General features: G+C 39.4%; 1 protein-coding gene across 1 annotated transcript in view; it reads right to left on the bottom strand.

Moving 5' to 3' along the window:
• The window catches only part of DICER1 (dicer 1, ribonuclease III), a 96,321-nt gene that overhangs the window by 40,688 nt on the left and 39,345 nt on the right, over positions 1-16,288 (bottom strand). Inside the window, 5 exon segments of the mRNA XM_065404308.1 lie at positions 1,646-1,814; positions 9,536-9,696; positions 11,220-11,354; positions 13,433-13,563; positions 14,140-14,302. Coding sequence (XP_065260380.1) covers positions 1,646-1,814; positions 9,536-9,696; positions 11,220-11,354; positions 13,433-13,563; positions 14,140-14,302 — 759 coding nt within the window.

Below are 16,288 nucleotides of genomic sequence, written 5' to 3'. Positions count from 1 at the left end.
TTCTTTGTAAAAGATATCTACAGTTATTTCATTTAGAAGTCCCCCACAAACATGATAGGAGAAAACATAAAAATACTTCACCAGAAACACCAGCCGCTAGAGCTACACTCTATATTTTATCACTTTTGTCCTTGGACAAGATGGATATAATTACTATTTTGTAGTCCGATGGCACTGAATCTGGAAATCTGCCTCAAAATAATTATGCTAAAAAATAATTCATAATGCAGTTATGAGCAACTGGACAGTATTATCCCCCTAGTCTAATGGGGAACAAGTTTTTAAACAAGGCAATATTTTCAATAGGCACCTCTGCATTATTATCGGAGACTGATAATTTGCCAAGAAATTCCACAAATAACGATCTCGATTCATTATATATTATTCACTGTATTTAACTAGAGCTCATGAAGTCTGTTCTATCAAAGGAAATCTTTTAAATTAAACTAAGAAAATGAAAACTATACTTTAAACAGAGAAAAGAACAGTTTAAAGAAAAAATAAATTTAATTTCAATTAATTTAAATAGGGTTAGTGCAACAGTACTCAACCTGCTGGAAAGGCATCTTTGTCACTGAGTCAACCAGCCAAATGCCACATAAACACTATACTGTGACATCCTGACATTGTGCTGTGATGTTGCTATATCATTAAAACAGATTCATGACCCATCCCATCCTGATGCAATATTACAATGAAAGCATCACAATACAGTTAAAATATTGCACCATGAGGTTTTTTTATGGCTCTACAAAATTCCACTTGAAAACACTATCCTTCTCTCTTCCCCTTCTTCTCTGCCTCTCCATTCCTGACTGCTCAGAGGTATCGGGAAGACTCTTTGCAATCCCTGTGCAATTTTGCACTCCTTTCTCTACAGCTTATTTGGCAGGTAATGTAGGCAATGCTCCTGTAACTGAAGAGACCCAAAGAATGTGGGAACTGAAAGAAGCGGAAGAGTTTGAACCAGAGTATCTGGCTAAGAGTTTATTTCATCTTGTGACACCAACTGGGGATATTTTTTCAGAATACTTCCTGAAGTACCATTTCCCTTTTTTTTTTTTTTTTTTTTGTTGCACTATTAAAATCTTATTTGGAAAAGTCACTGGGTCTTAACAATAATGGCCAATATATAAGCAATAAAATAATTCTGCAGAATGAAAAAGAAAATACACCTCTACCCCAATATAAGGCGACCCGATATAACATGAATTCGGATATAATGCGGTAAAGCAGCGCTCGGGGGGGAAGAGGGGGCGGGGGGCTGCGCAATCCAGTGGATCAAAGCAAGTTCGATATAATCCCGTTTCACCTATAACGCGGTAAGATTTTTTGGCTCCCAAGGACAGCGTTATATCGGGGTAGAGGTGTATATATGATCCACAAATCTGACGAAGTTCTAAAGTCACAGAGTTAGGGGGTGAAATCCTGGACGCATTCACATCAGTGGGAGTTCTGCTATTGACTTCAATAGATTTCACCCACAGTTCAAAGGAAAAACTTCACAATCAGTCACAGGAAATTAAGATTAATTTTGTTAATATATTTGAGGTTGGCTGAACTAAAATAAAAGCTTCTGTAATTAACTTGGAAAGCAACAATAAAAATTTAAGTATGTGTTTCACATCGGACATAATGTCCTTACCTGTTTAGAAATTAACGTAGAGTCTCTCTCTTTTGAATGTACAGATATGTTGCAGTCATTTAGAAAGTTAAGTGCTTCATCCAATTCTTTTAACAATCTTTCATACAGCCCACTTTTGTCGGTATACGGTCCACAATCTACCACAATCTCACATGGCTGAGAAGTATATCTTCATTGAGAGAAGCAAAAGATTTGGTCAACTATAGCTGTTGAAAGTCAGAGTTGCTTTTAGCTACGAAGGCTATACATTAAGCAGGAAGGACAGCCATAAACAATTTGAGAGTTTTTTAGTAGTAACAAACAGAAAACAAATGAATACACAGTTTAAGATATTATATAGTACATCAAAAATAGTGTACTTATTTTTTAATGCCTTAAGAGTTAGTATCTCTCAAAAAAGACTACATAAATATAATTCACACACTATGCAGGAGCCAAACACATATATTTGAACTTTTCAGGAATGAATGAGTAAGTGTCAAAGCCATGTATGAAATGAATGTTACTTACCTGTAACTGAAGTTCTTCGAGATGTGTGATCCCTATCTATATTTCATACGTGGGTACGCATGCCTGCCACGTGCCCGCATCTGGAGATTCTCAACAAGCAGTGCCTAATTGCTCTCTTTGTGCTCCAGATTGAGGGTATAAGAGGCAGTGAGGGCCAATGCCTCTCCAGTTCCTCTTCTTAACCGTGAATCCAATGGGATCCAAAGCAGAGAGGACGGAGGGTGGGTAGTGGACTACAGCTAGACACCACACATCTTGAAGAACTTCCAGTTACAGGTAAGTAAACCTTCATTTCTTATTCGAGTGCTAGTGCCTATGTGGGTGACTGACAAGCAGTATTCAGACTGGAGACAGGGTTCGAGAAGGCTGGCAGTAAAGATGCTTGAAGGACTAAAGTCCCCACTGCTGCCACTGAAGCTGAGGCCTCAGCTAGCATGCAATGTTTTGTGAATGTGACTGGAACTCCAGATAGCCACTCTGCATACATCCAGTATCAGTACTTCCCACAAAAATGCTGTAGAAGCAGCTTGGTCTCTTGTTGAGCATTCCCTTACTCCATCCAGAGGATGGATACGCTAGTAGCACATGATGATGTGATCAGAAATCCATTTAGAGATTTTCTGAGAAGATACTGCTTGTCCTTGCAACTTTTCTGCTATAGAGAGAGAAACAGTCTTAGTGATTTTCTCATTGGTTTGGTCCTTTGAAAATAGTATGTCAGGGCACATCTGACATCCAGGGAATGAAGGTTCTCTCTTCAACGGAAGCATGAGGTTTTGAAAAGAAAACAGGTAAGTGGATTGGTTGTTTGACAAAAAAATTCAGAAATTACCTTAGGGAGGAATTTAGGATGAAGGTGAAGGGAAACCTTCTCCTTGTGAAAAACTGTATATGGTGGGTCTGCCATGAGTGCCCCGATTTTGCTCACTCTTCTGGCTGAAGTAAAAACTAAAAATGCATCTTTCACAGAAAGGTGAGAACACAGAACATATATCTAAAGGTTCAAATCGTGGTCTGGTGAGTACTAAAAGGACAAGCTTGAGGTCCCGTTGAGGTAAGGCTTGACCATTGATGGAAAGGCCCTTTATGAATCTCACTATTGTTGTGCGAGTAAAAATGGAACATCCATTTACTGGAGGAAGGAAAAGTACTGATTGCTGTGAGATGGACTCTCAGTGAGCTAAGGGACAGACCCAAGTTCTTCAATGACAGGAGGTAATCTAACATGACTGGAATATCTGCAGAGTCTGAGGAAGACTGACTGACCTGCACCCAGGTAGAGAAGCATCTCCATTTAGCTAGGTAGCAGTTCCTACTTGACTCTTCCATATTTTAAAGAACATAAGAATATAAAAATGGCCATACTGGGTCAGAACAATGGTCCATCTAGCCCAGTATCCTGTCTTTCAACAGTGGCCGGTGCCAGATGCTTCAGAGAAAATGAACATAACAGGGAATTTATCGAGTGATCCATCCCCTGTCATACAATCCCAGCTTCCGGCAGTCAAGAGGTTTAGGGACACCTGGAGCATAAGGTTGTGTCCCGGACCATCTTGACTAATAGCCATTGATGGCCCTATTCTCCATGAATTTATCGAATTCTTTTTTGAACCTACTTACACCTTTGGCCTTCACAACATGTCCTAGCAATGGGTTCTACAGACTGACTGTGTTTTGTATGCTTGTTTTAAACATACTACTTATTAATTTTATTGGGTGACCCCTGGTTCCTGTGTTTGTGAAGGTGTATGTAAAACTTTCTTATTCATTTTCTCCACACCACTTATGATTTTATAGACCTCTATTATAAAGCTCTTTAGTTGCCTCTTTTCCCAGCTAAACAGTCCCAGTTTTTTTTAAATCTATACTCATACGAAAGCTGTTCCATATCCCTAATAGTTTTTGTTGCACTGGTCTATACTTTTTCCAATTCTAATACATCTCTTGAGATGGGGTGACCAAACCTGCACACATTATTCAAGATGCGAGAGTAACATGGATTTATATAATGCCACTATATTTTCTGTATTATTTTCTATCCCTTTCCTAATGGTTCCTAACACTGTTAGATTTTTTTGACTGCTGCTGCACACTTAGCAGATAATTTCAGAGAACTGTCCAGGATGATTCCAAGATCCCTTTCTTGAGTAGTAATAGCTAATTTACAACCCATCATTTTGTATGTTTAGCTGGGATTATGTTTTCCAATGTGCATTACTTTGCACTTAACAACACTGAATTTCATCTGCCATTTTCTTGCTCAGTCATCCAGTTTAGTGAGATCCATTTGTAACTTTTCGAAGTCAACTTTGGACGTGATTGTCTGCAAACTTTGCCACCCCACTATTTACCCCTTTTTCCAGATCATTTATGAATATGTATTGGTCCCAATACAGTTCCACTATTTACCTCTCTCCACTGTGAAAATGAAACACTTATTCTTACCCTTTGTTTCCTATCTTTTAACTAGTTACCGATCCATGAAAGGACAGTCCCTCTTATCCCATGACTGCCTATTTTGCTTAAGAGCCTTTGGTATGGGACCTTATCAAAGTCTTTCTGAAAGTCCAAGTGCACTATCAACTGAATCACCCTTGTCCACATGCTTAACGACATCCTCAAAAAATTATAATACATTGGTGAGGCATGATTTCCTTTTACAAAAGCTGTGTTAACTCTCCCACAACATACTGTATTAATCTGTGTGTTCTTTACTATAGTTTCAAACAATATGCCTGGTACTGAAGTTATTGCCAGGATTGTCTCTCAAGGCTGATTTAAGCAATAGGTTACTTATCACAGTTAGCAGTTCTGCAGTCTTGAATTTGAGTTCCTTCAGTTTTGTCACCTAAAAAGAATGGCTCGTGTGGGAATCTCCCTCACATCCTTTCCAGTGAAGACCAATGCAAAAAAATCATTTAGCTTCTCAGCAATGGCCTTGTCTTCCTTGAGCACTCCTTTAGCACCTCGGTCATCTGGTGGCCACACGGATTCTTTGGTCTGCTTCTTATGTACTTTAAAAAAAAACGTTGCTGTTAGTTTTGTGTCTTTTGCTAGTTGCTCTTCAAAGTCTTTTTTGTCCTGAAGCAAGAGAGGGATTGCAGACTAAGAGAGCAAGACGATGGGCTGAGGTAGACTGTTCTCATTTCTAGCAGGTTGATGTGCAGTCTGGCCTCCTGTGGGGTCCAAGTGTACGGTTTGGTTATTCAAGTGAGCACACCAACCCAGAAAGGATGAGTCCATTATGATGGAGGCACTAGGGATGGGAATGTTGACGTGAACTCCCACTTGCACTGGTTCCAGGTTCGACTACCAGGTAAGAGAGGTGATGATCCTTACGGGAACGGTCACTCTGTTGTTGATGTGGTCCTTGTCTGGTGAGTAGATAGACCAGAGCCAAGCCAGTAGTCAGTATAGCTGAAGTCTGACGAATTGTGTCACATAAATGTAAGAGGCCAAGTGGGCTAATAAAGATAAGCATACTTTAACCGTAGTCTTTGGTCTGCAAGTAACCTGTGATATCAAATTGCTCACTGATTGGAATCTTTCTGTGGGGAGGAAAGCTCCTGCTGAAATTAAGTCATGTCACTCCAATAAAGTTTATTGTCTGTGTGGGGATCAAAATGGACTTCTCTTTGTTCACGCAGACACCCAGCGCTGCTAGAAGATAAAGCAGTAACAAAGTCACCAACCTGACCTTATTGTTGGAGCAATTTCTTGGGAGCCAATCATCCAAATATGGGAAGTAACTTTGACATCTCATTTGGGCTGCCAGCCCAGAGAAAATCTTTGTGACTATCCTGGGCGCTGTTGCTAGTCCAAAGGGAAGGACTCTGAATCATTAATGCACTTGACCTACCAGGAACTGAAGAAACTTTCTGTGGGATGGATGAATATCTACATGAAAATAAGCATCTTTCATGTTAAAAGTCATGAACCACTCCTCCCCACATAGAGGAGGGAAATTATTGATGCTGGTGTAGCCATCCTGCATTTTGACGTTTGAATAAAGATGTTCAGTTTTTGAAGGTCCAGAATGGGTATCCACTCTCCATCTTTTTGGAGGACTAAAAAAAAAAAAAAAAGTCTGTGGAATAGAACCCTCTCTCGATACTGAGGTGGCAGTCATTCTATCGCCCCTTGTTGGAGAAGAGAACCCACCTTCTGGAGAAGAATCTGCTTGTAAAAGTGATCTCTGAAGAGGAACCAGGAAGTGGATTTGTGGGAAGAATAGGAGAGAAGATTGATGGATTAACCATAGTGGATAATTTCTAGACTCCAAATATCTGTTGTGATAGCATTCCAATTGTGTGCAAAAAGTGAGGGCTGGCCCCCAAAGACAGGGGGGCTAGAAGTTGTTGGCATCAATCACAATGGGAGGTTCTCAACTGAAGAGTCAAAAGTAACCCTTTACAGGTGGGTGGAATGGGTGGAGGTCATGGTGGTAGAGGCCTCGATTTTCAGCCCATGAGTCCTCTGCCGCTTGCACAGAGGCTTGGCTGAACACTGGTGATAAAAAGATTGTTGAGGGGGCGGGTCTTGGTCTATACACCTGCCTGCAGTATTTTCTCTTCAGGGACGGGGTGTAAATTCCCAGGGTGTGGATGGTTGATCTAGACTAGAGTCTTTCAACAAGCATAAAGAATAATCAGTTTTCTCATTAAACAAATCTGATTTGTTGAATGGTGAATCCTCTGTATGTTCTGATCCTCCCTGGGGAACCCTAAAGAGTGAAGCTAAGACTTACACCTCATAACTATAGAAGTGGCTAGCACTCTGGCTGCCACATCAGCTCCATCCACTGCAGCTTGTAGGGATGTTTTTGCCACTAGCCTGCCTTCCTCGATGAAGGACTGAAATTGGGCTCTGTCCTTAAAGTCTGTAAGTCTAAAGTAGAAGTTAAAATCTTTTTACGGTAACAAAGCCAGATAGTAATACAGAATTGCAGGCTCACAGGAGAATACCTATCTTCCCAACAGGTCCAACCTCAGAGTCCTCCTTGCTTGGACTTGTAGGTTGCAGAACATCAAGCAGTCACTGCTGGGAATCCTGGATCTCCTCCAGTGGGTTATGAAGGTCATTCACTATTCTCTGCAGTAGCTCCTGGTATTGCTTGTGGTTGTCCGGTGAAGACAGAGGGATTCCTTCATCCAGAAATGAGGATGTTGGTATCACTGATTCCTATGGATCCCGATCAATTTCCTCCACCTCCTACTTCGACAGATCCAAAGGATGCCAAGTGGGAGACGTGCCGCAGGATTCATGGATGGATCCAGGAGTCTACTATATGGATCCCAAAAGCTCCAATAGGGCCTATATGAGGGGTCAACCAGTTGAGGGGGCTCCCATGGCATTGGGTACCAGCAATCCCTAGGAAAGTCATACCAGGGAGAAGGGAGTCCAGATCTCCTTGACTCCCTGCCAGGACTCATCTCTCTATGAGGAGATAAAGGACTGGCAGGAGCATCTGACTCGGAGGGTGAGAGTGGAGATGGCTCCTGTGTTACTGAAGTAGTTTTATCCTCTGGTATGGCAGTCCTTCACAGGAAGATCAAGCCTAACAGGAGAGTGGACTGAGAATAAGGGGAAAAAGATATCCTCTCAGGAGACATAACTGTCCATACATCCAAGTGTTCGGGGTGCTCCGGTGGTCATGACTGAAAGTGACGATGTGTCCTGAAACATTGCTGTAGGCCGGTCCTTTGAAGGACGAGATGGTACTGCTGAAGTGTCAGATCACCAACTCCATCCAAGAGTTCTGGGATGCTGGTCTTTACGTTTAGGAGACAGAGCCACCAAAGGAACAGATGGATCCTTTTTCTTTCATGCTTTACCCTCCTGCTAGGGGGTCTTAAGCAGTCCTGAGCCCTTAACATCTGCATGCAAAGACTTGCTCGACCTGTCTGGTGTTGGAAAGGGATCTCTTCTCTTAGGAAGAGACATGGACAGGGATTTGTCCTCATAACCATGAGTTTCACTTTCTCTCATACAAAGTCCTTGAGCTTAGCAGCTCTTGACTCCGTTCCCAAGCTTGTGCTGCTTGTCCGTTGGGGCTGATGTACAGGGGTCTCCCTGACCGAGATCAGAGTGAGGTCTCATAGCCTTCTCCAGAAGGTGTTTCTTCAACTAAGGTTCACGAGCTGGGTGTGTTTGCAGGGGGAAATGAGCAACAGATGCTGCACTTTGCAGAAATCTGAGTATCATCCAAACAGCAGAGGCAATGTTGGTGGTCATCACTCATGGAGAAGGAGCAAGGGCAAGTGATGCAACGTTCTTGAACCCCGAGACTCTGGGCACAGTCCCAGACCGAGGGAAGGGGCTCCCAGCAAAAGGAAAAGCAAGCTCTACTAACTATACTATAAAAAATAATTATTCTAATATAAAAACGCATTTACAATATCTATTTACAGGGTATTAGAAGAAAGAATCTGAAGATAACTGGACACAGAGGATTCCGACTCAGGCAATGCAGTGGTAAGAAGGTCCTGTAGCGGCATCGGCCCACACTGTCTCTTATGCTTTTCGTCTGGAGCACGAGGCGAGCAAATGCTCACATGCAGGCCAACAGACAGTGCTTGTTAAGAAAAACTGGGTGAATGCGCATGGTGCACATGCATACCCACGTGTGAAATATACATAGGAACCAGCACTCAAAGAAGAAAGTGAGCTTTGCAAAAGAGAATTGTTCAAGTTCAGATAAGGGCCCCTTTGAAGTGTATGCTAGTGGATAAAGCGATTGTACCATCTTTTACTTTGTCTTAAATAAAGCATCTACTTATGTTTATACCAACCAAACGGGGGGAGGGGGAGGAGGAGAAGGGGGTCAATTACCATTAACTCACTGACTATGGATGCAAAAGTTGATGAACGTACACATTTTTCTTCTGCTACGTGACAAGCAAGAGGCATACTATTATTACTACTTATTTGTATTTAGGTAGCACCCACAATGTTCTTGACTCTATACAAACATACGGAAAACGGTCCTTATCTGCGATAGTTTTTCTGAATTGCTTTTGTCATTTTTTAATAACCACAGTAAAATTTTAAAATCTGCAAGACCTTGCAGTGGGAGTTGTAAAATCCTTCCAAAACCAGCTCACAGGTTATGAAGCGGAACAGTTGCTTTTCAGAAATCTCTTCTTAGGTAATTCTTCACTGCTCCTTTTAAAAATATTTAAAAGCTCTCACTATTCAGAAAGAAACTTAGCATCGATTTTTTTAATAAAGTGATGGCACTGTATGTATAATTTTATATATACACACATATATATCCATGAGCATAAAAAACATAGCTACTAATAGTGTTCTTTCCTCAGTCTTACTGATATGAAAACACAAATATAAATTTAACACTGACAATTGTGTATTAAAATTTACCTATCTAAGACCACCAAATCAGTTGCAGTTTCAGCATTGCTCTTTAGGATTTTCTCCAGTTTCTGAATCTTCTCCTCTAACTCAGCAGGATCACATTTCCCATTTAAAATGGAAGCTGTTAATCCCAGGATTCGAGGACAGGATGGACAGTTCTCACAGATCTGTGAAGTAAACCAGAACAGCAGGATAATAAAACTGTCAATTCCTCCGCCAACGCCTCCTGAGTGCATCTTTACAGATAAATATCTAGATCTCAGGTTCAACTAGTATTTCAGCACCAGGTGTCAGAAAAAGAACAATGGATATTTTCAATCTAATATAACTAACCAACTACAGTTAAATTAGAAAATTGAAACATGTTAAATATAAAATTTTAACTTTTATTGTTTTAGTAAAAGTATGCAAAGGCAGAAATTTGCTAAACATTCTATTAAGTAGAGATATTCAAAGCACATAAAAGCAGGTGTGAGGTACCTTGTCAACATTTATACCATAAAAACGACCACATTTTAAGTGTTTACAACATGTCAAAGGATTAAAATACCACTATAAAAAAATTAAACCTACCACATGATCCCTGGTTAAGCCTGTCATTCATTGGGGAAGGAGTGGAGGAAGAAGGAAGGATGAAGAAAAAAAAGAGATACAGAAGGAGATGCTCTTTGAGTTGCTTGGTTCACTTCAATTAGGGCAAATAATGCACAGGGCCAAAAATGCCCTCACAACAAAAGAAAGCTTAAAGCTTTAGAAATCAGTACCTATGTATTTAAAAAAAAAAAAAAAAAAATCCACACTCTCTCAAATGGTTATGTTATCAATGGCTTTTTAAAGGTTCAGTAATTCCATTCACTCAAAATAAGATTCAATTTTAAATTCACAATAAAATTAGCTGCACTACTACATCAATTCCTGACCAATCACCAATGTACGTTATGGTAAAGATACTGGTTTCACCATTCTATGGATCAATGATGTCAATTTACTCCAATAACTCTTCAGTAAATTCAGCAACCCAAAATACACTGTACACTTTCCATAGTTTCTCATCCTCAGTTTTGTAGTGAAGAGGAGTGACACTTAAGCATTTTATTTTAAAAACATGAAATACCTTTTAAGGTACAAATCCATATTTTAGCTGCCATGCAAAAGTTAGATACATTTCACGTTTCTAGTCTGAAATTTTACCACAAACAAGTGTTAAGTTCTTGTTTCCAAGCAACTTGCTTAATGAAGGAAGCCCATGTTATCTACATGAAAAAAAATAAAGTGCTATTGTTCTTACTGCCCCAATTGTAACTAAACATATTTTAAACGGGAACACCATAATAAGAATATAAAATTATTTGAGATAAATACACTAGAATAAATTATCAAGAAACTCTACAGTATATTTATAATTTGACTAATCAAAAACCTACACAGCACCAAACAATTTGATGAAGAGTTACATTTTTGAATAGCGTTAAAGCATTGACTATCAGTTGCTACATCGTTCTGTCATAAAATGGTAGCCACAATTCAAATATTTTCCTTCTTGAGAGCAATACATACCAAAATGATTTTAAGTAATAATCTTTACACTAAGTCAAATTAGCCAGTGAACTTTTCACTAACAGATTTGTGATCTGAACCTCAGTGAAATTAGAGACGCTAAAGATAAAAAGGTTAAATAACGGTGACCTACCTTCATAATTTCTTGATACGGATGGTCCTGAATTGCAAGATGGCACTCATCAAACACCAGAAGATTAATGTTTGACAGGGATAAGTATTCATTTTTTAAAACATTCAAAACGACATGACATGTCATAACCAGAACCTAAAAATACAAAGAGAAATGCAACAAATACTAGCTATTAGCATGTTACCACGAACATTGCTAGCTTTTTTGACTACCACTACACACTGAGCAGATGTTTTCAGAGAACTATCCAGGATGACTCCAGGATCTCTCTCGAGTGAGAACAGCGAATTTACAACCCATCATTTTGTATGTTTATCTTGGATTATGTTTTCCAAATGTGCATTACTTTGCACTTATCAACACTGAATTTCTTCTGCCATTTTCTTGCCCAGTCATCCAGTTTAGAGAGATCCCTTTGTAACGCTTCACAGTCAGCTTTGGACTTAACTGTCCTGGGTAATTTTGTATCATCTGCAAACTTTGCCACCTCACTATTTACCCCTTTTTTCAGATCATTTATGAATATATTGAGCAATAGTGGTCCCAGTGCAGATCCTTGGGGAACCCCCACTGTTTACCTCTCTCCATTGCGAAAACGGACCAGGTATTCCTACACTTTGTTTCCTGTCTTTTAACCAGTTGCTAATTAATGAAAGAACCTTCCCTCTTATCCCATGACAGCTTACTTTGCTTAAGAGCCTTTGATGAGGGACCTTGTCAAAGGCTTTCTGAAAGTGCAAGTACTGAACTCTATATTGACTGATCACCCTTGTCCATATGCTTGTTGACACCCTCAAAGAATTCTAATAGATTTGTGGGGCATCATTTCCTTATAAAAAAGCCGTGATGACTCTTCCTCAAAATACTGAGTTAATCTAGGTGTCTGATAATTCTGTTCTTTATTATAGTTTCAACCAATTTGCATGGTACTGAAGCTAGGCTTACCAGCTTGTAATTACTGGAATTGCTTCACGAGCCTTTTTAAAAAATTAATGTCACATCAGCTATCTGCCAGTCTGGTACAGAGGCTGATTTAATCAGTTACACATCACAGTTAGTAGTTCTGCAAATTCATATTTGAGTTCCTTCAGAACTCTTGGGTGAAGACCATGTGCTCATGGTGACTTATTACTGTTTAATTTAATCAATTTGTTCAAAAAACCTTCTCTACTGACACCTCATTCTGGGACAGTTCCTCAGAAGTATCACCTCAAAAAATGGCTCAGGTATGGGAATCTCTCTCACATCTTCTGCAATGAAGACCAATGCAAAGAATTCATTTAGTTTCTCCGCAACAATCTTTTCCCCCTTGAGTACTCCTTTAACACCTGGATTGCCCAGCAGTCCCACTGATGGTTTGGCAAGCTTCCTGCTTTCGATGTACTTTAACTTTTGCTGTTAGGTTGTGTCTTTTGCTAGCTGCTCTTCAAAGTCTTTTTTGGCTTGCCTAATTATACTTTTACACTTGACTTGCTAGAGTTTATGCTCCTTTCTATTTTCCAGAGTAGGATGTTAGATTTCCAGCTTTAAAAGGATTTCTTTTGGTTTCTAACTGCCTCTTTTACTCTGTTTAGCCATACTGGCATTTTTCTGGTCCTCTTACTGCTTCTGTTATTATTATTATTTGGAGAATACATATAGTTTGCACCTCTATTATGGTACCAATGTTAGCCAATGTGATAACCGATGGGACACAGTATTACCAGGGTACAAACTATATAGAAATGACATAGTAGGTTGTGCTGGTGGGGGAGTGGCACTATATGTGAAAGAAAGCATAGAGTCAAATATAGTAAAATGGATAGAAATTCCATGCTTGAATAATAAGAGTATAGCAGTAGGAATATACTGCCAACCACCTGACCAGTGTGGTAATGGTGACTGTGAAATGCTCAGAAAACCCAATAATAATGGGGGATTTCAACAATACCAATATTGATTGGGCACCCATCAATCAGAGTCATGGATGATATGGTGATTGAAAAAAGGAGTACTGAAAGCCCAGCTTCTCAAAGACACACCGTGGGTACTCTCAGGAATATTGTATCTCTATGTTTACATCTAAATACCCCAAGTATGTTGAACTTTGCACCGAGCATGAGAAGGACTTGGTCAAAACCATAGCATTTAGTTTGGGTAAAAATTAGTTTCTTCCCCAGATTACCTGCACTGTAAACTTTTCACTTTTTTGGCAGTTATATTACATCTCTTACCTCATGTTTAGCAAATTCTTGATTCCACTTCTCCTTTGTCCATGATTCAATTATTTCTAAAACTGAATACTCCCCCACCTTCAGATCTGAATGGGTCCTGACAGCTGACACTTGCTGAGCAACTTGATTTGCTTTAAAAAAAAAAAAAAAAAAAAAAGTTTACAGTTTTCAATTACAAAATGGCAAAGAATTTTTAAATACTTTAGTCTTAAGTGTACATGGCATTGTATCCATGAGTTTTATAACACCTTTAAAATTAGTATAAAACTAGATAAACAAATTAACTAAACTAGATACACACAATTATAAGAAAACAAAAATCAAGCACCATACAGAGAAGCATAATGGTTCATAATACCATTCCATGTTTGTCTCTCATCCCCCACCAAGAGAGATCAGAAATTAAACAACATCTCAAAGTAAATTGGCCCTCACTCACTTCTTGGTCTGGTCTTGGGAACTAGCAAATCAACAGTAAAAAAAATGTGGAGTTTCTAGTGGACAAAAGTCATGGGGGTAAAGAACACACAGAAGCCTTCAAACCCTTTATGGAAACTATGCCTGACTGAATAAGCGTAATTCTATCCTGCAATTTTGTGCAGCACGTCAGAAACAAAACTGGTCACTTTTATCTAATTTTTATTAAGGATTATTCCCGTAATAAACAAACACACAAACCAAACAAATAAACCCCATTTTCTTGTTACCTGAGTTGACCAAGAAAACTGTTCTCTTTCCATTTTTGTTGAAATCTCCCCTGATCTGATAGGACAGCTCTTTAGCGAGTAGTACTGCAATAAAAGTCTTCCCTGAGCCAGTGTTTAAACAGACTATCGTATTATGATCCAAAGCTGCTTCAAGCAGTTCAACCTAAATTTACAAATGATAAAAGTCACTATTTGCACAGGTGGAGTAATTAAAAACAATGAACAAAAGCAAAAACTATATACAGAAGTTGTACCTGTATGAACTGTGGATGAGCCAATGGGTATTTTTAAAGCTAACTAGTCCCTGAGAACTGCCACTGACTTTATAGTACAAGAAATTTATTTACCACAAAGCACATTGTCTGGTTTCACTCAAAACATGGAAACAAGTTTTCAGCTCTATAAACCAGGTTGTGTTTTAAAAGCTATAGTACCTCACTTTGCTAGTACTGTAAATATCTGATTAAATACATCTTTATTACATGTAATGATGTCTCGGTGTCCTTGGTTTAATTCCTGCAGATGACTTTTGGATCTAAAAATATGAGCCTCACCAGTTGAACAGAAAGACCAGATCCATTAGCTCAAAGGCAGCAGCAGTCTCTAATCTCTATATGGTGTAGCCACTAGAGAAGGATAAGGAGCCATAGCATGTTAACATGGGTTACACATTTATACTTGTATGGCTTCTACATGTTGAAATACTTGTATGATTCACCCTAGCACAGCGCTAGATGAAAAATTTACATCGACTTAAAGCAATTTTTATTCTGATAGCTGGATGACCAACATTTTAGGTCATCAAAGCAGCTGTTTCAGATCACTCGTCACACATAAGGCTTTCAAATAATTAAAGAAATGAGAATGACAATACTCCTGAGCCATGCTTTCTGGCCAATTTGCAAACTAAACAGTGGCTGGTATAGAAAAATGATGTCTTGAATTTCCAGTTGGCTAGAGGTATGGTACCACTATCATTACTGCAACTGTTAAGAAGTAGAGTGAGCACTGCAATAAGAACAGCCACACTGAGTCAGACCAAAGGTCCATCTAACCCAGTATCCTGTCTTGCGACAGTGACCAATGGCAGGTGCCCCAGAGGGAATGAACAGAACAGGTAATCATCAAGTGATCCATCCCCAGTCGCCCATTCCCAGCTTCTGGCAAAAAGAGGCTGGGGACACTATCCCTGCCCATTCTAGCTAATAGCCATTGATGGACCTATCCTCCATGAATTTATCTAGTTCTTTTTTGAACCCCGGCCTTCACAACATCCTCGGCCTTCACAACATCCTCTGGCAAAGAGTTCCATGGGTTAACTATGCATTGTGTGAAGAAATACCTGTTTGCTTTAAACCTGCTGCCTCTTAATTTCATTTGGTGAGCCCTAGTTCTTGTGTTATGAGAAGGGGAGTAAATAACACTTCCTTATTTACTTTCTCCACACCAGTCATGATTTTATAGACCTCTATCATATCTTCCCTTAGTTGTCTCTTTTCCAAGCTGAAAAGTCCCAGTCGTCTTAATCTCTCTTCATACAGAAGACATTCCATACCCCTAATCATTTTTGTTGCCCTTTTCTGAACCTTTTCCAATTCCAATATATCTTTTTTGAGATGGGGAGACCACACCTCCATGCAGTATTCAAGTTGAGGGCGTACCATGGATTTATATAGAGGCAATATGATATTTTCAGCCTTATTATCTCTCTCTCTCTCTTGATCATTCCTAACATTCTGTTAGCTTTTTTGACTGTCGCTGTACATTGAGTGGATGTTTTCAGAGAACTATCCACAATGACTCCAAGATCTCTCTCTTGAGTGGTAACAGCTAATTTAGACCCCATCATTTTATATGTATAGTTGGGATTATGTTTTCCAATGTGCATTACTCTGCATTTATCAACATTGAATTTCATCTGCCATTTTGTTGCCCAGTCACCCAGTTTTGTGTGATCCCTTTATAGCTCTTCATAGTTTGCTTGGGACTTAACTATCTTGAGTAGCTTTGTATCATCTGCAAATTTTACCACCTCACTGTTTACCCCTTTTTCCAGATTATTTATGAATATGTTGAATAGGACTGGTCCCAGTACAGACCTTTGGAGGACACCACTATTTACCTCTCCCCATTCTGAAAACTGACCACT

Source organism: Emys orbicularis, chromosome 4 (genome assembly GCF_028017835.1).
Source record: "Emys orbicularis isolate rEmyOrb1 chromosome 4, rEmyOrb1.hap1, whole genome shotgun sequence".
In the NCBI taxonomy this organism is placed as follows: Eukaryota; Metazoa; Chordata; order Testudines; family Emydidae; genus Emys; species Emys orbicularis.
Note: the sequence above shows the minus strand (reverse complement) of the source record. Positions and strands in the feature narration are given on the sequence as shown.